Source organism: Ctenopharyngodon idella, chromosome 19 (genome assembly GCF_019924925.1).
Source record: "Ctenopharyngodon idella isolate HZGC_01 chromosome 19, HZGC01, whole genome shotgun sequence".
NCBI lineage: Eukaryota > Metazoa > Chordata > Actinopteri > Cypriniformes > Xenocyprididae > Ctenopharyngodon > Ctenopharyngodon idella.
This window is the reverse complement of record NC_067238.1, coordinates 12,600,688-12,626,032: the sequence shown is the minus strand read 5'-3', so window position 1 is coordinate 12,626,032 and position 25,345 is coordinate 12,600,688. Positions and strand designations below refer to the sequence as shown.

The 25,345-nt window shown below is 37.2% G+C and overlaps 3 protein-coding genes and 1 long non-coding RNA gene across 9 annotated transcripts in view; 3 read left to right on the top strand and 1 right to left on the bottom strand.

Moving 5' to 3' along the window:
- The window catches only part of LOC127500729 (uncharacterized), a 74,720-nt gene extending 68,869 nt beyond the window's left edge, over positions 1 to 5,851 (bottom strand). Inside the window, exon 1 of the long non-coding RNA XR_007926408.1 lies at positions 5,705 to 5,851. This is a non-coding gene — a long non-coding RNA (uncharacterized LOC127500729). The remainder of the gene's footprint in view (positions 1 to 5,704) is intronic.
- LOC127500713 (uncharacterized) lies at positions 4,267 to 10,642 on the top strand. Of its 3 annotated transcripts, none has more exons than XM_051872111.1 (8): positions 4,267 to 4,448; positions 7,948 to 8,156; positions 8,253 to 8,307; positions 8,410 to 8,522; positions 8,612 to 8,838; positions 9,170 to 9,329; positions 9,850 to 9,960; positions 10,361 to 10,642. In XM_051872111.1, the coding sequence occupies exons 2-8, from the start codon at positions 7,955 to 7,957 to the stop codon at positions 10,453 to 10,455; spliced, it is 963 nt and encodes a 320-aa protein (XP_051728071.1). In that variant the 5' UTR covers positions 4,267 to 4,448; positions 7,948 to 7,954; the 3' UTR covers positions 10,456 to 10,642. The 3 variants fall into 3 exon arrangements, with proteins under 3 accessions (XP_051728071.1, XP_051728069.1, XP_051728070.1); XM_051872109.1 differs by lacking the exon at positions 4,267 to 4,448 and adding an exon at positions 5,900 to 7,641; XM_051872110.1 differs by lacking the exons at positions 4,267 to 4,448; positions 8,410 to 8,522; positions 8,612 to 8,838; ... (1 more) ...; positions 9,850 to 9,960; positions 10,361 to 10,642 and adding an exon at positions 5,900 to 7,641 and having other exon boundaries at positions 8,253 to 8,329.
- Positions 10,643 to 14,135: 3,493 nt separating this feature from the next.
- Positions 14,136 to 18,678, top strand: LOC127500722 (uncharacterized). 2 transcript variants are annotated; one of them, XM_051872137.1, is made up of 8 exons: positions 14,136 to 14,266; positions 16,378 to 16,586; positions 16,679 to 16,733; positions 16,857 to 16,945; positions 17,033 to 17,259; positions 17,588 to 17,747; positions 17,959 to 18,069; positions 18,228 to 18,678. In XM_051872137.1, exons 2-8 carry the CDS (start codon positions 16,385 to 16,387, stop codon positions 18,236 to 18,238), a joined length of 855 nt encoding a protein of 284 aa, XP_051728097.1. In that variant the 5' UTR covers positions 14,136 to 14,266; positions 16,378 to 16,384; the 3' UTR covers positions 18,239 to 18,678. The 2 variants fall into 2 exon arrangements, with proteins under 2 accessions (XP_051728097.1, XP_051728098.1); XM_051872138.1 differs by lacking the exon at positions 14,136 to 14,266 and adding an exon at positions 14,300 to 16,094.
- A 6,375-nt stretch (positions 18,679 to 25,053) lies between these two features.
- Positions 25,054 to 25,345, top strand: part of LOC127500711 (nuclear GTPase SLIP-GC-like) — a 38,923-nt gene continuing 38,631 nt past the window's right edge. Inside the window, exon 1 of one of the 3 annotated variants that reach the window (XM_051872104.1) lies at positions 25,054 to 25,196. The gene's annotated coding sequence lies outside the window, so the exon portion shown is untranslated. The remainder of the gene's footprint in view (positions 25,197 to 25,345) is intronic. The other 2 variants (XM_051872103.1, XM_051872108.1) reach the window with 2 other exon arrangements.

Below are 25,345 nucleotides of genomic sequence, written 5' to 3'. Positions count from 1 at the left end.
TGTGCAACACCTACCTGGTTCCACGGTTGGACAGAGGGTGCAGGAGAGGCTTTGGTTGCCTTCTCGAACCATACGCTGCTGCCCGCTGGCGATAGAAGAGGGGGATGAGAGTGGAGAGGAAGGAAACTGCTCTTTTTTTGAAAATTTGGCGGAACAGAAACAAAATGAAACAAAGGATTTACCACCCAGCCCTCCTCCGGGGGAATGAGCGGTGCGGTTGCCATCTCCTGAAGAGCAGTCCCAACCATCTCTGGGTCGCCCATCCTAGAGCCTCTTGCTCTTGGCTTTACCATCCTTCTTGGCGGGGGCCTGGACGGGCTGGGCACCCCGCTTGCGACTGGCTCCACGGCACCGCTTGGATGGAGGCTGCTGCTGCGGGTCTGCGAGGTCTGTCGTGGCACAAAGTTCCTGGAGAACTTGTGGATCGTGACCACCCTCGTGCAGGTCCTTCAGTGCCTTGGCCTGATGGACCTGCAACAACGCCATAGCGTGTAAGGCGGAAGCGGCTTCCCCGCCGGCCTGGTAAGCCTTGCCAGTAAGATCTGACGAGTGCTTACAGGCCCGGGAAGGGAGAGACGGCTCCCCCCGCCAGGTGGAGTTAGGGCACAGTTGCATAGCAATGGCCCGTTCCACAGGGGGTATGCGCGTATAACCCTTAGCCGTACCGCCATCAAGGGTGGTGAGGGAGGAGGACCCACCGGAACGGTTTCGGGCAGTAAAAGGTGCTGTCTACGTACCGGTGAGCTCTTCATGCACCTCCGGGAAGAAAGGAACCGGGGTGGGTGGCTGAGAACCAGCACGCACCACCCCGAGATACCAATCGTCCAACTGTGAGGGCTCGGGACATGGTGGAGGGTTCCACACGAGCCCGACTCTGTTGGCGGCCCGGGAAAGCATAGCCATCATCTCCAGATCCGAAATCGGGCACGGACACCGTTCCCAAAGGAGGCAACTGCGCCGACTCGTCATCTCCAGAAAAATCTGGCTCACCCTCCGATGCAGCTATTGACATCCGGTCATCAGGGGGAGCTCCGAAGGATATGGATGGTGCACACCTCTGAGATAGCCCACCGCGCTCCCCCGGCAGCTCTACTGGCTGCGGAGTGCAGGAGGAGTGAGGGTTTCTAGGGGGTCGGTTCCCCGAAGGAAGCACGCTCACTGTAATCCTCAGATCACCAGCGCCACTACCCGAAGCAACCCTCGGAGGAGGATTGGAACGAGGCAGCGGCACTGGGACTCCGCCCCTTTGCAGGAACTGGAGTCTCGACCGCAACTCTGAGGCGGTCATCTTCCCACAATGGGTACATGACTCATCCACGTAGTTGCCTCAGCGTGCTTTAAGCCCAGACACGTGATGCAGCGATCGTGACCATCCCTCTGTGCCAGGTAACAACCGCATCCAGAAACACACAAGTAGAATGTCCTCTATAAAAAGATGCAAGCTCTACTTGTGTAAGCTCTTTTAGGGACTTGCTCTTTAAAAGTGCTGAAGCACGCAGGGGAACGGCCGCGGCAACACAGACAGGGATTGTGTGCAGCCTGTCGTGTGCTCTCCTCCCTTTGAAGACGATGCTCTTACCAGCTGTGAGAACAGCTATTCAGCGCTCAAAAGCACACAGTTACCAGCCATGAAAACAGCCTTTACAGCTGGGAACAGCTTTTCTCAATAAAGAAAAAAAAAGGAATAATCAAAAGAAAGAGAGGACTCGACCCCGCTGCTATGCTGTCCGCCCGCACTGAGAAAAAGAGCAGTATGAAGAGCTGGACTCGTCTAGAAGACACTTGCTTGCAGAAACACACACACATATGTTCGGCTCCGAAGCGAAAAGCTGAAGATGCTCATGAAATACCCGCGCTGCGAGGCGAGCAGCTGATGCATATGATTGCATGCCAATGTGCATTGGCTCGTTTAGTTACGCTCGAAGCAGACTGGCCTCTCTACCGAGATTCCTATTCATCGGTCTGTCCGACGTACGTCGAATGTGACCGACTGAATGGGAACTCATTAATATTCATGTATGCACCGCCTTCGGAAACCGAAAATCTCAGAAACCGAAAATCTCGTAACACCGCCTCTGCAGAAGAAGATCAACGCCTACATCATCACTGCCTGTTTAGCCCTGCCCACCAATTCATGCATGACATGCAATAGAATAGGTAGCCTAAGTAACATAGGCCTATGTGGTGCTAAACCAGTTCGAGCTACCAAGCAATAAGCATGCCGTTAAGGATTACAAAATATTGTGCAGTGCCTGGACTCGACAGTAACGCAACAACATGTAAGTAACTGTGTTAATTCTAATGTCTGATCTGATATGTAATGATTCATGTACAGTCTCTTTGTCTGTGTGTCAGTAAATCAAACCCTTGACTAAACGTCAACTTGCGTTGTTTCTCTTTGTAGAATGATCTGTAATCTGTTTAACAGTGATTACATTATATAAAGAAAGCGATCAAAGAAAGCTCCCTTTGCAATCGTTGGAGCAGCGCGCGCTGAAGCTGTCAATCAAACAGCACGAGTTTATCAGTGACTGGCGCGCAAAACTCCCGTTTTATTTAACAAATCTTTTAGTTATATTGCGTTTGCACTGTTAGTGAAGATGAAAGCATTTGTTAGTGTACAGAAATTGAGTTGAAATGACGAGATCACTGCTTTCATGCGCTCAACATGTCTGTGATCGGCTACAATGTTCATCTCTGCAACCTTTCATGCCACTATCTAAATATAATGCCATAGATCTAAATGTAATGCAACACTTTTCACGATTAGTTAACTTTGAGAGCTGTAATAGTAAAAACGCGTTAAAAGAGAGTAATACTTGGCTATTTCAAATGGAAAGATGTTAGCCAATCACAGCAGTGGGCGTTTACACTGAAGTCTCACAACATGTAGCCCCTTAAAACGGAGCGTTCAAACCAGAGGGATAAAAATGCCTTTTATTTATAAATCATGACAATTTTGGATGTAAAAAGCATACTAACATTATAAGTGCACCCCAGAAAACATTATAAAACAATAAACCAACGCAGTTCATGACCCCTTTGACACATTTGTATGCTATGAGTCAACAAAATGACTCCTGTTAATGATGTTCATATAATGTTCCTCAAACGAGATCCTCCAAAATCTGAACATGTTTAACAAGCAATCAAGTTTTATTTAAACATTTATAAGCACACCAACATAAAATGTATACCTGGAAGTGCACATATACACAACAAAATGTACAACTACAACTTAGGACAAATGCAAATGCTTAAATGTGAATCATTATTCACTGACATATTGACTTAATGATAAAATCTCTTAATCTTTGTCCCGAAGAAATCAGAGAACATTTCAATTGTTTCAGAGATCATGTTCCTCCTCAGTACCATCTCAGTTACTTTAAAAATGTGACATCAGTTCGAATGACAACATATCTGAAGCCTGTTGTTACGTCACGAGATGTATTCTGTTGCTGTTGTTTGTCTCTTCCTCTCTTCTTCTCCCCCCTCTCCCTCTGGTTGCCCCGCCTTATGAACGTGCCGGTAGGGTGCACGGCGGTTGGCTGAGATTGAACTTTGCATGTTTTAAAAGTGATAGAGACGCCCATTTTCGTGCGGGAGGCTGAGGAGGAGAGTGTATTTGGATGTGATTGTTGTTGTGGCTAATATAGTAAATTTGGTGTGCTTCTGTAAAAAGTGTTTTCTTTTTCTTTCTTTCTTTCTTTCTTGTTGATTTGTTATTTTGGCCTTGGCCCAACCCTGAAGCCAGTTTGTTTCTTTGTTTTATGGTGATGGTGGTGTTGAACATAAAAATGAAAAGGAGAGAATTTGAGCAGTTTGGGTGTAAATAAAACTTTGTTATTTTCCCTGACCCTAGACTGGGGATGTAACACTTTATCTTTACAATAATGAAGATCTAATGAAGACATACTATACAGACATCCAACTCTGTGTGGAAAATATTCAGTTTGCCTCCAGGCAACAGATCTAAGAACAATTTGTTTATTAGCTTTCATTTCATTTGCTTTCACTTTAATGTTCCCTGTTACATGAAACTATTCTTTTTGTAAAAGAGTAAAAACAGCCTAAATCTAGTGCTGACAAAAACACAATTAATTAGACTTATTTGGAAAATAAACCTATTAAAAGTCATCAACTATAGATAAATCTATAGATTTAGATTGGAAATAAGGAAAAGGCTTTAATAAAGAGAAAAATAAAAAGAGACAATTGATGTTATACAAAAATATTTTTAAGAATGTTGGGAAACAATGTTGACAGAACTTTCATTTTTGTGTAAACTATCCCTTTAAAACACAGGCTGTTTAATTGAAACTGCGATTTACCAAGAAGTACACGCCCAAGAGTGAGTCGATAAGCAAATCTAACGTCAGAAGACTTACTCTTTGTTCAACCTGACAACTGAACTGACGGCAGTGTTTTATCCTGAGAGATACAAGGTAATTCTTTCCTCCAATTATTCTGGTGCTTAAAGTTATATAGATGCAAAGTCCTCACCTTTCAGTGACGACTCACCTTTTTGAGATCAAAACAGGTCACCTATGGGATTTGTATAGATCCATTGAGAAAGTGTTTTTATCGGGTGAGGATGAGTACTTACTAGGGTAAATAAAGAACTGTTTTTTTCAATAAGTACTGTACAGTGTTTCTTTTACTCTTTACTTTAAAAACTATGTCTATTAAGGGTGATATTTTATGTATTTTAAGGTCTGAGATGTGAGAACGGTGAAGATAGAGTGCAAACAGTTTGCAGTTTAGCTCAGTATTGCCGTCTAATCAGCCAATATTGACTTTAATAGCCTGCATAGCACTTCAGCTATAACATGAGATTTTGACCAAATGTTGATTTTGGTAAAATGTTGCAACAATATGTAATTTTTATTTTTTTTTTATTTATTTTTTTTGTGTGTATGAAAAATTACAGTTTTGGACATATAAGGTAGTAAAAAAATAAATAAACAATGTTATCACCTTTTTTACCCTTACCTGTTTGCATCCCTGAAGTTAGCTAAATTCTAAAACTTAACTAAACCTTAAGAGTTAATTAAGCTGTGTTAACCATTTTATGTCTGTAGTGAAAAAAAAAAAAAAAAAAATTACATATTGTTGCAACATTTTACCAAAATTTTCTTTTGGTTTCGTTTCGTGTCAAAACTGGTCATGATCAAGAACAGCATTTCTCAAAAGAGACATTGAGAGAACACTGGGGGGCGCTGGAAGCAATATTTTTGGTATTAAGGCAAGTTTATACCAAAGATGTTTGATGAGACAAGCTGAAACTTGTAATTACTTGCAAAAGAATATGGCCCGTAACATTCTGTGTCTACACTGGGTGCATCCAAGGACATTTCAAAGGGAATATTTCAAATCCATTTGTCCTGTTGTCAGAGGTGGCACAAGCACATGGAGTAGAAAATGAACAGGGCATCTGCATCAAGGGTAGACAGTATCACTGATTATAATGAACTGCTTTGCCTTTTTAATGAGGATGATAATAATAATAATTATATTTATTAATAATAAAGGCCCATTATTTGGTGGGGGCCCGTAATGGACCTGCACTTGGGGGGCGCTGGCCCTAAAAAGATTGAGAACCACTGATCTTAAGGATTTCAACACATGGTTTAGAAGCACACAGCAGTTGTGGGAGAAACAGCTATAACCTATCAAACAACATTGGTGTCAAAAAAATAACCAATACAAAAGCAAGTAAAGCAATATGTTTGGAGTTGTACTTAGGCTTCTAAATGTCGTGCTTTCCTTGAAATTTACACTCAAATTTGTATTTTTGGGTGTGTCATAAAACAAAGTTCCTATACCTTCCATCACTCTTTGTTTTGACAGGGAACTAAGCAGAAGATCTCACTGGTCTGTGAGAGCAGATCTGTCGATGGCTACTCAGTCCATAAATTTCATTACATGGAATGTTAATGGACTTAAAGAAAAAAAAGAATACAAATTTCAAGAACTACAAAATGCTGATGTTGTTTTTTTACAAGAGACGCATATTGGAGAAGGAGACAGACATATTATAGAAGACCTAAAAAAGGAGTGGGAAGTTTTCTACACAAAGTATACCTCCTCTAGCAAGGGAACAGCCATACTAGTGAAGAAAAGACTAGATTTTGAATGTATAAGTGATGAAAAAGATAACTGTGGAGCTTATGTTGTGTTGAAATGTAAACTGGAAGGTCAGCTGTACACAATGGTTAGTGTTTATAACCATCATACTGATGTAAAAACCCTTGATAAACTTTCAAGGTACCTTCAGTCAATGACCACAGGGCTGCTGGTGATTGGTGGAGATTTCAACACAGTTCTCAATCCATTTATAGACAAAGACAATTCCAAAAAGGTGACAGACAGGCCAATCCACAGAAAGCTGCGCTGTTGTCTGAAGAAGTTTATAAAATCTCTTCAGCTAGTTGATGTCTGGAGAAGAAAGAACCCCATAAAGCAGGATTATACATTCCACAGTCAAGTTGTGTCCAGGCTGGATTACTTCTTTGTTCCAGAAGAATGTATGTGGCGTGTCAGAAGTTGTGAAATCAGAGACTCAGAGATGCGTGACCATCGTTCTCTGTCCTTGGAGATCAACAATGTTCCCACAATGCTTTTTCAGAAAGTTCCCCAGATACACGAATGGTGGAATTTAAAAAAAGATCTTTTGACGGATGAGATGGGTTCATCACTGGGTGAAGAAAGCTCACATGCGGTCAGTGAAGTTGACATTGTGTCAGCTGTACATTCTCTTCAAGTGTCAGACACACCGAGACCAGACGGCATCCCAGTTTCCTTCTATAAAGACAACATTCAGGATCTAATTCCATACATAAAGATGCTCTATGACAGAATCCACAGAGGTGCTTTCAACTGCTCTGAGACACACTTTAATGAAACTGTGAAAAGTCCACATGACGAAAATCAACACTTTTTCAACGCTGACTACCTCATCATCGCAACTATTCTGGCAAGACGTCTAGATGATTTCTTGGAGTCTAAGCAGCGAATACCAAAAGTTTCAGCTTCTGTCATGATCACTTCTAAAACACTCTGCACTCAGATACATTTGTCTTGTATTAAGGATGAGATAGAAGAGCAAAAACGCACAAACCCAAATCTGTATCAGGATTTCCTCATTGTGAAAAACCTTCTCAGAGATGCAGCAGATGTAGATAATGAATCTGTAGATGTTTCAGATGAGAGAGACAAACTGCTGGATCAGGGCTGTCCTTTGACCTCAGTTCTCATAACCCTGGCTCTCAAATGTTTTGCCTCTAAATTAGCTGGCCATTTAAAAATAAAAAATGATATTCAGGTTTTCAGAGAAAGCGTTATAGTTTGCATCCAACCTGAGGACCTTGAGGATGTAATGACAGCTGTGAAGAGCAGAGATAATGAAGTATATGACACTGTGGAATTATTCAGAGGAAATGTTAATGATGAACAATTAAAGTGCTTGGAAAATGAGTCTGAGAATGAGGCAGAAACAGAAACAAATGTGAATAACACAGAGGAAGAAGCACAAGAAAAATACTTAAAAATGGGTAGAGGCAATAGGGTGTGTGAAGAGAGTGATTTATTGTCTATAATAAGTGAGGAAGAAGACATTTCAATGGAGAGTAATGGAAGGTGAGGATCATGAAGATGACCAAGATCTCATTTGCTGATTTGTTATACTGCATTCAATATAGAAATTTTGCTTGTGCCAAAATGTGTGCCAGTGAGGGGACTAACCTAGACATCTACTGATTAAACAACACAAGGCTAGCCTAGCTAATGGGAAAATAATACCTGTGAATTTTTTTTCTTCAGAAAAAAAAAAAAATCCTTTTAAGATGATTTGATCGGTCAACTTTCTAATTTATTATGAAATATTTATTTTTCAATCAAGGATAAATATCCTGTCTTGTTTTTTCTTGTTCTCTTTTTTACTAGGCAGATCATGTATGCAGTTGTTACCTTGCAAGACTCAGATGAGGTGATGGTGGCTCCATCTAGTTGGTTGAGTGCAGACAAGAAACAATGTTTCTGGCCCCCATTCAAATCAACAGAAAAGTTCATGGAAGCAGTTCAGAAAAAATGTAAACCTGAAACAGGAGGGAAACCATGGGAGAAATTAAATATTAGCTTTCACAGAGAACATGGTAACAATTACAATTTTAAAATAACTTTTAAAATTTAGGTACCTTTACAATTATTTTGTACTATTAGGTTTTTAAATAATATGTATCTTATTGCAGGTACTTTCGAAAAGGCAATAGAAGGGCAAAAAGGAATTAAAGAACAGAAAGAACGGTAGCAAAAACAGAAACATTTTGTTTCCAATAAAAAATTTGTGCAAAAGATTTGATCCATGAAAAGGTGAAATAAAAATGCATTGTTTATTTTCAAATAAAGGTCATATCTATTATCCACTGGATTCATTGGAACACTAAAAAGACAAAAACTTGAAACTTTACAACCGCTTCTTCCTGTACCACCCGCATCTACTTCCAGAATGTCAGCTGATGGTGAGTCAGCTTCTTTTGTCAAAATCAGTTGGAAAAGTGTGTTGTTTTTTCTTTTCTGTACTTACAGAAAAAAACATTCTACACAACAGATAAGGAGGAGCTCCTCTGTGTGCTGAGAGACATCAAGAGCACGGTTCAGGAAAACTCTTCTATGTTAAAGAAACTACTGAAAGACAATACGGTTTCTGAAGCCCCCAGCAGTACCAGCTTGCCCACTAAAAATTTCAAAACAAACCTCAATCTGCCTCTTAGAACCTTTGAAGATGTGGACAGGATTGAAAGAGAGCTCAAAAATGCAAAAGCACGCAACAAATATGTGAGTCAGCACAGCGTTTATACCAATTTAAACAATTTAAAGGGATACTGTGGTCAATATCAAAAAATAAACCTTACTGGAAATGTCCCAAAGACGTTTATTTTGCAATAATGACAGACTGACTGTACAATGCCCTACTTGTTCCACAAAATATTGATTTGAGTCAAAATGTTTATTATCTTACTTTCTTAAATCTTCTAAAAGCAATAGCCCAGGCAGACAGCAGTATAGTGGTCAGTATACAAAATATTTGACCATTCAATGATTGACCAATTAGAATCAAATATTGCATATTTATAATAATAAATAATTCCCACTATTTTCTTCACAGGTAAAATATTTGTCAAGTCTTGGAGGTTTTGGGGCCAAGGATGTGATTAAGAATATTATGCAGCAAGTCCTAGCAGATGACCTGGCTAAGGAGTTCAACTGGCAGGGGAGAGGAGAGAAAAGACCCTTATCTCAGCTTATTTTAACAGATGTAATCAGAGGTAAACTCACTGCTGCATGAACACACCCTACATACTTAAAATGTCTGTTTTTATTTATGTCTGCATTTGTCTTCACTTTCAAATCAAAATTTCAATGGACTAAGCTTAAAGCATATTTAAAGACCTCCAGTTTGACCTATTTGTCCCTAACAGGCCTGTTCAGTATGGACAAAATAATTTTAATGGGGATTGTGATTGCAACTGAGTTGTGAGTCAACTGAGTTAGGATCCATGCACAGCTTTATTAACAGAGATGCTCATAGAACAAACAGGCAAGGGTCAATCACCGACGACAGGTATAAACAGGGGAAAGCAGAGACGTAATCGTAAACCAGGCAGTAGATCAGGGCAGACAGCAAACAGTATAAATGTAATCCAGGCAGACAGGTCACAGTAATAAAGGCAGGCAGCAGAGAATGAAGTCTGTGAGGAAACAGTAGTCAGGTGATGGCGCCCTCTGGAGGCTTGATTTGTGACAGCTTGAGTATTTCCAATTCATTTATCAAGTTTCCTTTTTCAGAGGCTGCAGTGAAAAGAGATGTAATGAGGGTCGACTGTGAAACAGAAATTAAAAAATATCTGAGTTACCTAGCTGATCGACTCACTCGGAAGAGACAAAGAGAACAAGCAGGTGGGTGATGATAGACAGTATGTCAATGCACTCATGGGACTATTTTTTAAATACAGATGGACTCCTGACATATGTTCGGGAATTTCCTTTGTTATTTGATTTTAAGTTAACTTCCATTTAAAAATAAATCATTCAATATCGGATGCTTATATGAAATACAATCTGCTCAGTGTTTAGCCGTCTACTCTGAACCACATCTAATGCATATTACACTTATTTTTTCCAAAAGACGTTTTAAAACACCAATCAAATGGCTGGGAAAGTGTAATGTATTTGCCTGAGAAATGCATGCTATAGGGTGATCTTATCATGGTCTTCTTTTAGCCAATGCCTAACTCTATAGAAACCACCTCGTTTATTTATCATTTTTATATCTTGTATTTACACTTCTTCACTGCAGGTCCTGAGCCTGAGATCTTTAATGTGGCTTCTCCCTCACTGACGGACAACCAGCCAAAGATGGGAGTACAATGGAACCTTTTGGATGACTTTTAGTTTTGATCATGAATCCCTCAGCTTTTATCTAACTGGATACACACACACACACACACACACACACACACACACACACACACACACACACACACACATTGATTATTAAAATCTTTCTGTGTACACTTATGACATTAAGAAAGCAAGAGAGAATGAGAATAAATAAAGGTGTGCCTTTGTGTGTTGTGAAGTCAAATGTGTTTATGTGCGTGCATGGGTGGGCGTGGGGGATATGGGTGAAGAAATCTGATTGGATAGTTTAGTTTCGTCACCTTTTCCACACATAAAAAATATTACTATAGATTTAACAAACAAGCTCAACATGTTTAAACGCTCTCTAAAACAGCTAAACTTGATTGAAACATTTGCAAAAGGCCTAAAACTACTGAGTAGGGATGGAGAAATGAAACCTTAAATATTTGAAGCTTTTCTCTGAATGTTTCGGGAAAAGTTTCAGAGCATTAAGAGAAACAGTGCCATCTTGTGACGGGTAAAATGTACAACAGCCATAAACCCGAGTGCGCAGCTCCATTGTTTTACCCATTAAGCACAAATAAAAAAGCCTGACGACGTTAAATGAGTTCAGTTTTCTGATAATATAATTCACATATTAAAGTGTGGCAATAAATTAAATGTAACAACAAAAAACAATAATTATAATAATACTAATATTACCTTCTGAGTTGTTTAAGGCAAGTAAATTGTGCTGTTATTTTATTGTTTTACCGGCTATAGGACAGAACATATGACAATGTAATATATTTTTTGTTATATAGGCTATTTAAAATGTTAGTAAATGGATTTGAACTTCGTAGTGGTCTAGGTTCAAGGGTGTGTCGGGTACTAGTTCTGTGCGTACCCTGAGATAAAATCCTGCAGGCGCCCCTGTATATATATTATATATATATATATATATATATATATATATATATATATTAGGGATGCGCCGATATTTATCGGCCGATTTTAAAAATAAATTAGAACATTAATCACAATAAAGTCTGTTACAATAAAGAAGGATTAATATGTATTTAATTTATACAGTGAAGAATATACAGTGCTATTTTACATTTGTTTACTTTATTTCTGTACCTGAAAACTATTAAACCTACCTAAAAAGAGGAGAGAGAAAAATGTCATATTACTGCAAAAACTTGACTTTCTTAATACTAAAACAAAAAAAACCTAAATGTATACATCTTTTGGCTATTTTTGTCTTACAATGTTTGTTAAATTACATGACTCCATTTAAAATAAACCAATATTACAGATTATTTCTCCTCTGCCCATGCTTTTCTTTCTTTCTTTCTTTCTTTCTTTCTTTCTTTCTTTCTTTCTTTCTTTCTTTTTCTTTTTTGCTGGCAAAATCACTGTGATTTTAGACATTATACTGACATCTACTGGTGATAGGAAGGAAAGTGTCAACAGTGAAATTAAAAAAAAATATATATATAACTACAACGTAAAAACATGTACACAATAAGTGCACTGTATCAAATGAGTAATTTAAATTTACATAGTAGTTAAGGCCACCTAATATAAAGTGGGACCCAAAATTCTAAACAATTACAGGTTGCAAAACTATTACCAGTATTGTACAGTATAATAATACTGGTATTTTATTGTGTAATACACACAAAAGGCATAGCTGTACATCCTCATAAAATCCAGAGGGTCAAAAACACTTATACAAATAAAAATTTGCTAACAAAAAATGTCCCTTCCTCTGAAACACAAGAAGCTGTCAAGGTGTCCTAGCCTATATAGCTATTATAATGAATAAATATTATCTTTTTTTTTTTTTTTTTTTTTTAATGAGGCGTGCGATTACTATGAGTTGTCACTTTAGCCTGTACACCCCTTCCCGCTCTCTCATGTCCATTTACAGGTGGTTGTGCTGGACATGAACTATATGAAGTAGGATAATTCTTTAATAACTAATAAGGGTAAATAAATACGGTAACACTTTATTTTAGCTTTTTTGTTTTTAACTAGTTGCTTATTAGCATGCATATTACTAGAATATTGGCTATTTATTAGTACTTATTAAGCAAATATTAATGCCTTATTCTGCATGACCTTATTCTACATTCTTAATCCTAACGAATACCTAAACTTAACTACCTTACCAACTATTAATAAGCAATAAATTAGGAGTTTATTGAGGGAAAAGTCATAGTTAATAGTTTATATGTGTTCCCTATACTAAAGTGTTACCATAAATTGTGTAGGGAACAGTTGGCAACCCTACCTGGAGTGCTGCTGTCCTGCAGAGTTTAGCTCCAAGTTCTAACCCAAATAAAACACACCTGAAAAAGCTAATGAATGTTTTCAGGATTGCTAATGCTGCATTCCCGCCATGTCATGATTACTGTAGTCTCAAGATGACAACATGTGACTTTATATTGGGAGCTGTTCACGTCCTCGGACTGGGAATTATGTGTTTCTATGGCACCACTGTCAACACCTAAGTTGGAGCTCTGAGACAATTCCCATCTTACCAGCTGTAATTAAGAGCTCTACGATGACGAAAATGCTTTTTACAAGTTAAAATTTACATGTAGCCTAATTGTGGTAATTACGACATGGCATGAGCCTCAAGGCTACAGGCAGGTGATTTTTTTTCATGGCTGGAGCTAAAGTCTGCAGGACAGCGTGACTCCAGGACCGATGTTGCCTATCCCTGCTATAAATATAGAAGTGACTTTGCCCTCATCATTTACAAACTAATAGGACACACCTGGACACTGTTAGGGTGGGGCCAAGAAATAAGGACAAAGTATTTCTAAAGTAAAACTATGAACATGAGACAATCATGCTGCTCTATCAAAGACGGCCGTAGCCTGTGGTTGTCAAGCTCCAGAAAAACTATTTTATTAATAAACATGATCAATATGGCTGATTAACTATTCTTAGAATAGGGTTAGGGTTAGGTATAAAGTCCCATCTAAAGGCATCTAAATAGTCTTTAAATAAATATTAATAGTTAAATATTATCACAGCTTTGCGAATTTGGACTTGCTTAATTTCCATGTGATTTAATAATACAGGGTGGTGGCAAACAGAAATGCAGTTTGTTGTGATTGTCATTCATGCAACCTCGCCTAAGAGCAAACACAGAGATATAAAAGGTAACATGCAAAGGAGAAATGTAAACAATATGCAAACTCTTGTGTCCCCTTATTAACATTTCCATATGTGAGTCAATAACAAAACTACTGCTGCCGATGTTCATCAAACAGAGCCGAGAGGTTTGGTAAATTAACCATTGTACAGATAACTAGCAATCAAGTTTTATTTTAACATTTATCATTTCTACACACTAAACGAAAAACCAAACAAAAATGGACAACTGCCAGTGACTCTTGCATCAAAACCTCATCCTGATATGGTCACTATATATTGACCTAATGATAAAAACTCTTAATTTTTGTGCTAAAGAATATTATAGAATAAAATAAAACACATGCAAATAAATACATACTACATACATAATAAATACATACTACTGATTTTACAATTATTCTTATTCTCATTCCATTTGCTTAATGCATGAATAAGTCCACACCTGTAACATGTGACTGTTGTATACAGAGAACACGACAACGGAGACGGAGAACATTCAGGAGCAAAACAGTCCATGGGGGAGTGGAGGGAGGGAGGAGCCATGGTGGAGAAAACATTATGAACAAAACATAATCCTGACAACACACAAAGGTGAACCAGATAACCTTATTCTGAAATCTTACTCTGCTTGACTTGACAGCTGAATCAACGTCAGTCTACTGTCCCACACATTATTCTGAGATAAAAGGTAACATTTCCTTCAAATTATTATGATGCTTAAAGTTAACTAAAATTCTAAAACGTAGTTGTCTAAAAATGTATTTTGTCCTTTTATAGACTCACAACAGTCCAAAGAAATACACAATAGTATTGTTGTTTAATTTATCTCTCAAACATTTAACAAAGCAAGGAAGGCACCCATGTAGAGTTTTAAAAAAGCTATTATTAAAAGAGCTATAACATTAAAAACCATTATTTAGTTGTTGTTTTTTTCCTTCCATTTCTGCAACGTGATCTTGTGAGAATTCCTTTTTATTTTACGTAAAGTATTTTATGTAAAGTGTGGATCTACCACACATACAATTACTTTTATATTTGGACAGTAGACTGGAATAAGATTATCAGTGACTAACAACTTAAATTTAGCTATGTACCTCATACAAAAATACTGTATACTGCCAGAGAGCACTGTGAATGCATTTCCTTTATACTGTATAAATTAAAAAATTGTTTAATGTTAGGTTTAGAGGTAGGAGTGGGATTAGCTTCTCAAAAATATCTATTTAATGTTATAATGCAACAATACTGTACCATGTATATTTTACTGAACCTGTTACATTTTATTTATTCATTTTATACTCAATAAAAGTGGTTATGTTGAGGGATTGCGTAGGGTTTAGGGTCTAAAATAAATCAATAAAATGGTAGGAAAAAAATAAAAAAACTATACCATGGGTTCTGTTAGAATCTTAACACCTTGTTAAGCAGAAAGTGGCAATTGTGGGAAATACAGATACATGATAACTTTTTTTCCTTACTCACGACTCAAAATTACAAAGACAGGGAATACAACAATAGGAAACTAATTTTTTAGATCTTTTGACAGATGAGATGGGTTCATCACTGTGTGAAGAAAGCTCACATGCGGTCAGTGAGGTTGACATTGTGTCAGCTGTACATTCTCTTCAAGTGTCAGACACACCGAGACCAGACGGCATCCCAGTTTCCTTTTATAAAGACGGCATCCAAGTTTCCTTCTATAAAGACAGCATCCCAGTTTCCTTCTATAAAGACAACATTCAGGATCTAATTCCATATATAAAGACACTCTATGACAGAATCCACAGAGGTGCTTTCAACTGCTCTGAGAAACACTTTAATGAAACTGAAAAGTCCATATGATGATAGCCAACACTTTTTTAACAGTTAGATTATTTCTTGGAGTCTCAGTCAAAGGGTCGAGTACCAAAAAAATCAGCTACTGTAATGATCACTCCCAAAACCTTCTGCACTGAGATGAGGTTGCCTTAAGGATAAAACCCGACTCTGTATCAAGATTTCCTTATTGTGAAAAACCTTCTCAGAGATGCACCAGAAGCAGATACTGAATCTGTAGAAGTTTTAATTGAGAGAGACAAACTGCTGGATCAGGGCTGCCCTTTGACCCCAGTTCTCATTACACTGGCTCTGAAATGCTTTGTTTCTGCATTAACTGGGCATTTAAAACAGAATGATATTCTGGTTTTCAAAGAAAGTGTGATACTTTGCATCCAACCTGAGGACCTTGAGGAAGTAATAGCTGCTGTGAGAAACAGAGATAATGAAGTGTACTACATTAAGGAATTATCCAAAGGAAATGTTAATGGTAAACAATTAAAGTGCTTGGGAAATGAGTCTAAGGATGAGGATTGGAATAAAAGGAAGGAGGAAACACTTGTTCATAACACAGAGGAAAAATCAGAAGCCAGTTGGTCTAAAACAGACAAAGGCAATACAGAGAGGAGATTGTGTGAAGAGCGTGATATTTGGTCTATTATAAATGAGGAAAAAGACATTTTGATAGAGGGTGATGGAAGGTGAGGATCATGAGCTCTCATTTGCTGATTTGTTATTAATAATATACATGCATTTACATTCAGTGTAGAGATTTAGCTTGTGCCATAATTTGTGCAACTGAGGTAGTCCAAAAAATGAAGAAGAAAAAATACTGTGAATTGGTTGTTTCTGTGTATTTTGTCAGAATTTCATCATTCCCATGACTTTATGATGATTTGTTTGGTTAACTTTTCAATTTACTATAAAATCAAGCATTTTTTTTTTCAATTAGAGCTAAACATAATTCTTTTCCCCCTTCTCTAGACAGACAATGTATGCAGTTGTTACCTTGCAAGACTCAGATGAGGTGATGGTGGCACCATCACACTGGTTGAGCACAGACAAGAAACAAAGTTACTGGCCCCCATTCAAATCACCAGAGAAGTGCATGGAAGCTGTTCAGAACAGAGTTAAACCTGAAACAGGAGGGAAAACATGGGAGAAACTGAATATTAGCTTTCACAAGGAATCTGGTAATGGTCACTATTTTAATATAATTGTTTAAATTTAGGATTTTTTTTATTAAGTTCTCAAATAATATCATAAAATATTTTTCTTATTGCAGTCTCTTTTGATAAGGCAAAAGAGGGGCAAAAAGAAATTACAGAACAGAAAGAACGGTAAGTAACAGATACTCGCACTTTGTTCCAAAACCAAGATTTGTTTAAAGGAGTTTACCTATTATAAGGTCAAAGGATTAATTACTACCATTTTGTTAAAGCATTGTTTATTTTCAAATAAAGATCTTTTCTATTAGCCACTGGATTCCCTGGAATACTACAAAGACAAAGACCTCTTCCTACACCATCTACATCCAGAATGCCAGCTGACGGTGAGTCAGCTTCTTTTGTCATAATCAGTTTGAGTTTTTTCTTTTCTCTATTTTTGTAATTACAACACAACTCATCTTACACAACAGACAAGGACGATCTCCTCCAAATGCTGAGAGACATCAAGAGCACGGTTCAGGAAAACTCTGCCATGTTAAAGAAACTACTGAAAGAGAATACGGCCTCTGAATCCCCCAGCAGTACCAGCTTGCCCAATAAAGATATTAAAACAAGCCCAAATCTGCCTCTTAGAACCTTTGAAGATGTGGTCAGGACTGAAATGGAGCTCACTAATGCAACAACACGGCAAAAATATGTGAGTCAACACAGCATTTCAAGAAAGGGATGATATACAGTTAGCTGTAATGTACACTCTAAAATTAAATACATTAAATACATGGACATTAACTACAGTGTTATAATATTATTAAACTTAATTATTATCTCTTTCTATTGATTAGCATAACACAACTATTTCAAGTTCTCAATCACCCAGCTCTGGTTCCTTGATCAACTAGTTGGTGTAAGATGGTGCAAATGAGCTATATTCTACATATACTGTATAGTTTTGTAGTCATTGCACAAAATGTTTTCAATTTAATTTAAAACATTTAATTAAATATTTAAAAGTATTTTTTTTACAGTTAAAATATCTGTCAAGGCTTGGAGGTTTTGGGGCCAAGGATGTGATTAAGAATATTATGCAGCAAGTCCTAACAGATGATCTGGCTAAGGAGTTCAACTGGCAGGGGAGAGGAGAGAAAAAGGCCTTCTCTAGGCTTATTTTAACAGATGTAATCCGAGGTAAACTCACTGCTGCATGAACACTTCCCACATACCAAGAAAGTTTGTATTTACTTATGTTTTGTCTGTATTTGTAAATTCAACCACTTGGTGAACTCTGTGATGTCTACCAATTTAATCTTAAAAGTGTACAAGAGTGGTTGCGACTCACGAGTATGAAGGACTACCATCCCACATATTTCCAATTAATTCTTCGAGTTTCCTCTCTCAGATGCTGCATCAAAGCAGAGTGTGTTGAGGGCAGACTGTGAAGCTGAAATAAAAGCTTATCTGTGGCACAGAATTAATCAAATCGGTCGGAAGAGACCAAGAGTTTGTGAAGGTGAGTGGTAATGATATTGTGAGCAAGTTATATGTAATATTATTAGACTTTCTATAGGTTGATCTTCTATGATGGTTTAGTCAAGGCATCTATGTTAAGAAACCCACTTCAGTTGTTTAATGATAATTGTATACTTTGTATACCTCCTTTCCCTGCAGGGGTGACTTGAGAAGTGACTTCTCTGTCAATTATGGACAGAGCCTTCCATTCAGAGATTGATTGATGACTGAGTTTTGGAACATTTACTCATAGATCATGTAAGCTGATTACAGATAAAACATACATTTTGTATAGAACTATATGTGTACTAAACTAGCATGACATTGTGTGCTCCAAATATTGGCTCTTGTAATGAAATGCTTACATGTTTTTAATTTTTTAGCTAACTCTAATTTCTATTTAGCTAACTGGAGGAAATAATTAAATACTGTGTTTGACTGTGATAATGTATAATAGTAGTGGTTTTAGCATGTATGTTCATCAATAACAAATAACTCAAATGTATGCAATTTGTTGTAAATAGTTTAATCTACATGGGCTATTTCTGTCTTTTAATGTTCCACCAAATAAGATAATGATTTTGATCAGAATAAACCATAATTACACATATTTACCTTGCATATTGCCTTTTTTTTTTTTAGAAAGATAAAGTCTTACATAAGTGAAATTAGATGTCAAACATGTGACTATTGGGTGACATACATTTCTCGGGGGAATCTTCAACTGATGATGTACACATTCATAGACTGTACAAAGAATGATCTTTTCTTAAAAATAAGCAGGTTAGAATAGATTAATGCTGCCTTCACGTGCTATTGGAATTATCGTAAACATAAGTTTTCTTAGGTAAAAATTGTACATGAACGCCCTTTGATGTTGTGTTTACAATTGGGAAGTTTGGGAATAATTTTGACACACAAATTTTCAAGATGGGCGGGCCATAAACTTTAAACATGGTGGAGGGGAGAATAATGCCAGTGACTGGCATGATTTCTTAGTTTGTTTTCCAACAACAGTTAGATTGTCTCATCTTATCATTAATGTAGTGCATATTTACATACAGTATATGAATAATCATTTGAAGTGCATTGTATGTTTTATACACAGTGAAAATAGTCGTATTTGACCAAAATTCCAGAATCGTCAGCAAGCGGACTATCTAGATAGCATTAAGTTTATATGGTTGTCATTGAATGGGACACTAAATATAGTTTTGGTTTTAATAAGATTTTCCCAATAAATATGCAGGAATAAACCTGGTGTCCTCCATGATTGCTGTTCATGCCGACAACAAAGCACTGGAATTAGCAGGTCAGAGTTCACCAAACTTGAACTTTGGAACGCAGCGAAATGCGAAACTTTTCACACAAGTTTGCGTTTTTGGTCTGATGCATTCGCATGCGTTTGAATGGAAGTCAATAGAATGAAAAGTGCAGTGTGAAGAAGTGCTGGAAAAAAATGTGTGTGCGTGTGTAATTACAGACATGTCATTTTTAAACAGTCCCAATAGCTTTTTCTTTATTGCAATCAATAAAACTGGTTTACTGGCAAATTAGGTAAATGTAATAACTTCATTAAAATATGAACACAACATTAAAAAGTCAACCACTGATGGTTTTGTGTCGATGTACAGCGAGTACAGAATGACAGCTAAAACCTAAATAGTAAGATTACTAATCCAGTCTTTATTTTTTAGCTAGCTAATAGTTTTTTTTTTTTTTTTTTTTTAACAGAACATCTCGGTTGTGAATGTTTTTGTTTAAATAATTTCAAGAATATGAAGTATTCTGATAATTACTATACCGTTATTACATTGCATTTCTGCGTTTATCTGATGTGTTTTATTTTTAAATATCCAGAGGCAAGTTTTGTAACTTGCTTACACACTTATCTAATTAAAAGGGGAAAAGTCTGTCCATCTTCATTTCTGAAAGCATGTAACATTAGAGACCCCAGCTCAGTCACTATTGAATTCCACTAATTACATAACCTGCAGATCAGTAAGAAGTTAGACTAATTTACTAGTTAACTTAGGTGTAGGAAACACTGGGACATGCCATTATGTAATAATACGTTATGATTTTGATTAAAAATAAGCTACATCGAGTGGTAGACATTTGAACTTGAAAATAAATAGTGTCAAAGACTTTATATAGTCTTAAAGGGACTTTGATAGTGCTCAAGCCGTTGAACAAACGTCTCTTCCACCATGTATTTTTCCTCTTCCTCTGTCGGTAAAGCAGAGAGTCTTGTGACTGGTTGTCAAGCCAGCCAATCAGAATGTAGCAGCCTCATCTCTGTTTGGCTGGAATTATGGCATATTGAAATGCTCTGTTGTGTTGAGCAAGCGAGCCGTCGGCGATTAGAGAGCACTCAGCATGGGTATCAGGAGACCAAGCAAGTGAAACGTTTCACACGCGAAAGAGAACGTCCGCGCACATCCAAATAAACTTCTTTTAAATGCAAAATTAATTTTTCGTTCGCTCGAAATACTTTTTTATTTGCGAGAACAACATTTCTCCGCAAAACTCAGTTCACGTGCATGCGAAATGCCCTTTTGCGTGCTCAAAATATGATCTTGCACACGCAGAATTGTGGCAGAAACGTAACCCCATACCAACAACAATAATAGTTAAAATAATATGAACATAGGCGTAATTTGTGGGTGGGGTGGGGGTGGGATATGTCCCCACTTTTTACAAGGGTCGATGTTGTCCCTACCACTTTTTGAAACATCTCATCTAAACATCATGTATCTAATACAAAAAACAAACAAACATAAACGTGTCCCTCCCTGCTTTAGATATACAATCACTGATGAACATCTTTGGTTTTAATGAGGAAGGGAAAAAAAGTTATATGAGGGCAGATTTCAACCCAGAACCTCTGGCACGTTTAATAAAAGTTCTACCTCTAGAGTTTCTGATTGGGCCAATAAAGGTCAAGCACATGAAGCAAAATAGGATATCAAAGTGCTACACCAGGGGTGTCCAATCCTGCTCCTGGAGGGCCACTGTCCTGCAGAGTTTAGCTCCAACCCCAATTAAACACACCCGAACCAGCTCATCAAGGTTTTACTAGGGATACTAGAAACTTCCAGGTGGTTGAGGCAAGTTGGAGCTAAACTCTGCAGGACAGTGGCCCTTCCAGGACTGACTTTGGACACCCCTGTGCTACACCATTAAAGGATTAGTTCACTTCTGAATGAAAATTTCCTGATAATTTACTCACCCTCATGTCATCCAAGATGTTCATTTCTTTCTTTCTTCAGTCGAAAAGAAATTAGGGTTTTTGATGAAAACATTCCAGGATTTTTCTCCTTATAGTGGACTTCAATGGACTCCAAACGGTTGAAGGTCAAAATTAGTTTCAGTGCAGCTTCAAAGGGCTTTAAACGATACTAGACTAAGGAATAAGAATAAGAATATAGAATAAGGGTCTTATCTAGTGAAACGATCGGTCATTTTCTAAAAAAAAAAAAGAACTCTATATGCTTTATGAACACAAATGATCGCCTTGCAAGTGCTTCCACCATTCCGCCTTCCGTATTCTTCAAAAAGCTTACGGTGTATGTCCTACGCCTTCCCTATTCAACTTACGGAATGAACGCAGCACCAGTTCCGTTTTTTCCGTAAGTAGAAGGCGGAAGCACTTGCAAGGCGATCATTTGTGTTTATAAAGCATATACATTTGTATTTTTTTAGAAAATGACCGATCGTCTGATATTGGCTTCAAGAGAAACTGGGGGAGGTTGCCTCTTGGGTAGAACATTAAAAAAATGAAAAGAAAAGAAAAGGGCAGAACTCAACTTTCTTCCTGATTAACCGATTGGACTTAATGAAGCTGCACTGAGGGCGAGAGAACATGGCTTGAAGAAAACATGCAAACCCAAGTTGATACCTATAGGCTTAATCTTTATAAAATAGTCTTGTCAAGACAAATGGAGTGTTCTCTTCTAAACAATTAGACAAAGATTTAAATAATGATATAAGAAATGATATAACAAAAAGCAGAAAATTATAGATTTTGGAAATTCTCTAGGGGCCATGAAGGTTACATGAGGTGACATAAAAAAAAAAAGAACAGGCTGTTCACTCAAATGTAGTCTGTACCACATCCTGTGTGCATGTGTGTGGGTGAAAAATGGGTTCTGGGAAACAGAAGCATTGTTATGTGTAAATACCAAAAATGAAGACAGTTAGAAAGGTAGAAATCTGATAAAATGTACAATAAAAAATGTGTGTATGCCATTGACACAAACAGGAAATGTGTTGATGCAAGTAAATAAAGCAATTGACTCAAGTAATGTAACAACGCATGCAGGAAATATGTTAAAGCAAGAGCATACAAGCAAGCAGCAAGCGGAAGCCAGCTACAGATCACAACCCCCAGAAGTCACATGGGCTGCATCCGAAAACTGGCACCTCACGAACTATTGAGGCAGTGTAACAGTGAGAACTAAACAAATATTTATTTACTACAGTAGTAATTTTTTTGCTAGAAATGAATTCAGAAGTGGAAAACAGTCAAAAATGTACATTTACACACAAACTGACTTTCTGGCAACTTTCAGATGCCATCTTTCTTTTTCTAGCTCAACTGTCATGAATGGAATGGATACCCAGATAGCATGGTGACATTTATACAATGTTGAGTTTTGATTCAGACCATCATTTTGGTTGAGATTGACATTTCAATGCTTATAGTGTGTTGGATCAGCATTGATAATTTGATGAAAGCCAACAGCACAACAGTGATTTGTAGTTAATGACCACAAGATCCTGCAGGTATGTATCTTTGCAGAACACTAGTGGTTGTTTCCCAATCATTCACATTTGATTTATTGTTACTGAATCTAATAAGATACATTTTTTTCTAAATTCTAAAAAAGTGCATGCATCTTGCTTTAGTAATATTTATTAGCAATTTCCTATTTATTGATTTTCCGAAAACATTTCTTGAAGTGCAAGTGACATGAACGTGAGCAAGAATATCATACTTTACACATAGCCCATGAATTGCATTTATTACTTGCAGAGCACCTTGCCTTCTTTCCTTTAATAGGAATGAAGGCAGATGAGGATGGACAATTAAAAAAAAAAAAAGAGCACCGTCTTGATAAATGTGACATTGATATCACATTAGGCTTGTTCGAGATGAACTACACTAGCCTGCCACCGGCTATCGAGATCTGAAGGTTGCAGGCAGGGGAGGAGTACATAGACGACCGTCAGGTCGGACACTTCATGCTTTCCGTAGTGTGCTGAAAATTAATCTTTGCCAATTTTTGCAGCGCCGCATGAAGTTGAACAAGCCTATTGATGAGTTGTAGTTGATAGGATTATCACCTGACCTGGGAGTAGTAGGCAGTAGTCTGATGCAAGCCATATTTTGAAAACTCGTATTTATGACATAAGACTTCTGAAAGTAATGCTATTTTTAAAGGTTGTAATGCTATTGTCCTTTTTGCCCCACTCTTAAAGAATTAAATTTTCTATCTCTTTGTCATTAATTGTGTTAAACTGTCAAATAAAAGAAACTGACTCAATTGCTGGAAAGGTGTCATTTATGCTTTTAAAGGTTTTCCCAAAATTTTGAAATGGTCAGAAATTTGTTGACATACCATTAAAGTTTAGGTGAAATATTAATATTATTCAGAACATTATTTTATGTTGACATTTCAGGGTTTTTTTAATGTTTCAAAAAAAAGAAAAAAAAAGATTTAGAATCAACATAACATTGATCAAACCACAGTGTAACATTGTAGCTGAGGGTGCAAAAGTGATGTTGAAAAAATATCACTTTGTAATGTTGAATCAATAATATTACTTGACTCAACATTGTTTCAACGATTACATGGTATCTGGGATAGGATTGTGGGATTTCAAAGGCAGCGAAGGATACATCTATGCTGCCTTCAAAAATTGATCAGATGAAGGTATCTCAGGGGACAGGAAGTGAAGCTAACATTGGATTCGGACATGCCTTAATACCTTCCTACCTTGGAATACATACTCCGAAGAGAAGAGGGTAAGCTTTGAACTGTATTTTTTTTTATTCTTAGGCATAGCTGTCATCTGAGTGCGAAGAGCCAGTTGTGGTGCACTGAACGAAAGGCTAACCCACCACATCCAGGTTGGTTTGGTTGTTATCTGGACCATAGGCCTAGGGGGTACGGTAGTGATCAGAGTAGACCTTGAGATAACATAATCTGAGATAAGTATTCTGTTGCTGATGTTTGTCTCTCTCTCTGTCATTCTTGCATGTTGCCCCCCGCCTTATGAACATGCTGCGGTTGGCTGAGATTGAACTTTGCATCTTTTAAAAGTGACAGAGATACTCAATTTCATGTGGGAGGCTGAGGAGAGTGTAGTTGGCTGTGGTTGTTGTTGTGGCTAATAAAGTAAATTCAGTGTAGTGTCCTCTGTAAATAGTTTCTTTGAGAAAAGGTTTTGTTTTCTTTTTTTTCTTTTGTTAAATTTGCCAATTTGCGTTTTTTTTGTTTTGTTTTATGGTGATGGTGGTGTTGAATATAATAATAAAAAAGAGAGAAGTCGAGCAGTTTTGGTGTAAGAAAACTTTATTTATATTATTTTCCCTGACCCTAGACTGGGGATTTAACACTTTATCTTTACAATAATGAAGATCTAATGAAGACATACTGTACAGACATCCAGCTCTGTTTGGATTATTTTCAGTTTGTCTCCAGGCCAAAAGATTTAAGAGCACTGTGTTTATTATCTTTCACTTCATGTGCTTTCACTTTAATGTTCGCTGTTACATGAAAATATTCCTTTCGTGGAATAGCAGCCTAATTCTAGAGCTGAAAAAGACACAATTAATTAGACTTATTTGGACAGCCATTTCTACTTTAGATAGAAAAATTAAAAGAGCCAGTTGATGTTATACAAAAATATTTTAAAGAATGTTTGGTTAAAAACAATGATGACAACTTATATTTTTGCGCAAACTATCCCTTAAAGTACAGAATTTTCAATTGACAGACACTGCGATTTACCAAGAAGTCCACGCCCAAGAGTGAGTCTATAAGAAAATCTAACGTCAGAAGTCTTGATCTCTGTTCAACCTGACAGCTGAAATGAGTGATTTATCCTGAGAGATACAAGGTAACTCTTTCCTCAAATTATTCTGGTGCTTAGCCTAGCTAAATTCTACAGCTTAACTAAACCTTAAGAGTTAATTAAGCTGTGTTAACCATGTTGTGTCTGTAGTTAAAAAAAAAGTCTTGAATTGATTTTTTCTTTCTTTTGTTCAA

Excerpts from the sequence above, each read along its gene's own strand:
- LOC127500722 (XM_051872137.1), top strand. The coding sequence starts at position 16,385 with ATGTATGCAGTTGTTACCTTGCAAGACTCAGATGAGGTGATGGTGGCA. Across the intron at positions 16,734-16,856 it reads ATTACAGAACAGAAAGAACG|ATCTTTTCTATTAGCCACTG; the intron begins GTAAGTAACAGA and ends TTTCAAATAAAG. Across the intron at positions 16,946-17,032 it reads ATCCAGAATGCCAGCTGACG|ACAAGGACGATCTCCTCCAA; the intron begins GTGAGTCAGCTT and ends CTTACACAACAG.
- LOC127500713 (XM_051872109.1), top strand. The coding sequence starts at position 5,900 with ATGGCTACTCAGTCCATAAATTTCATTACATGGAATGTTAATGGACTT. Across the intron at positions 8,839-9,169 it reads CAAAAGCACGCAACAAATAT|GTAAAATATTTGTCAAGTCT; the intron begins GTGAGTCAGCAC and ends TTTTCTTCACAG. Across the intron at positions 9,961-10,360 it reads GAGACAAAGAGAACAAGCAG|GTCCTGAGCCTGAGATCTTT; the intron begins GTGGGTGATGAT and ends TCTTCACTGCAG.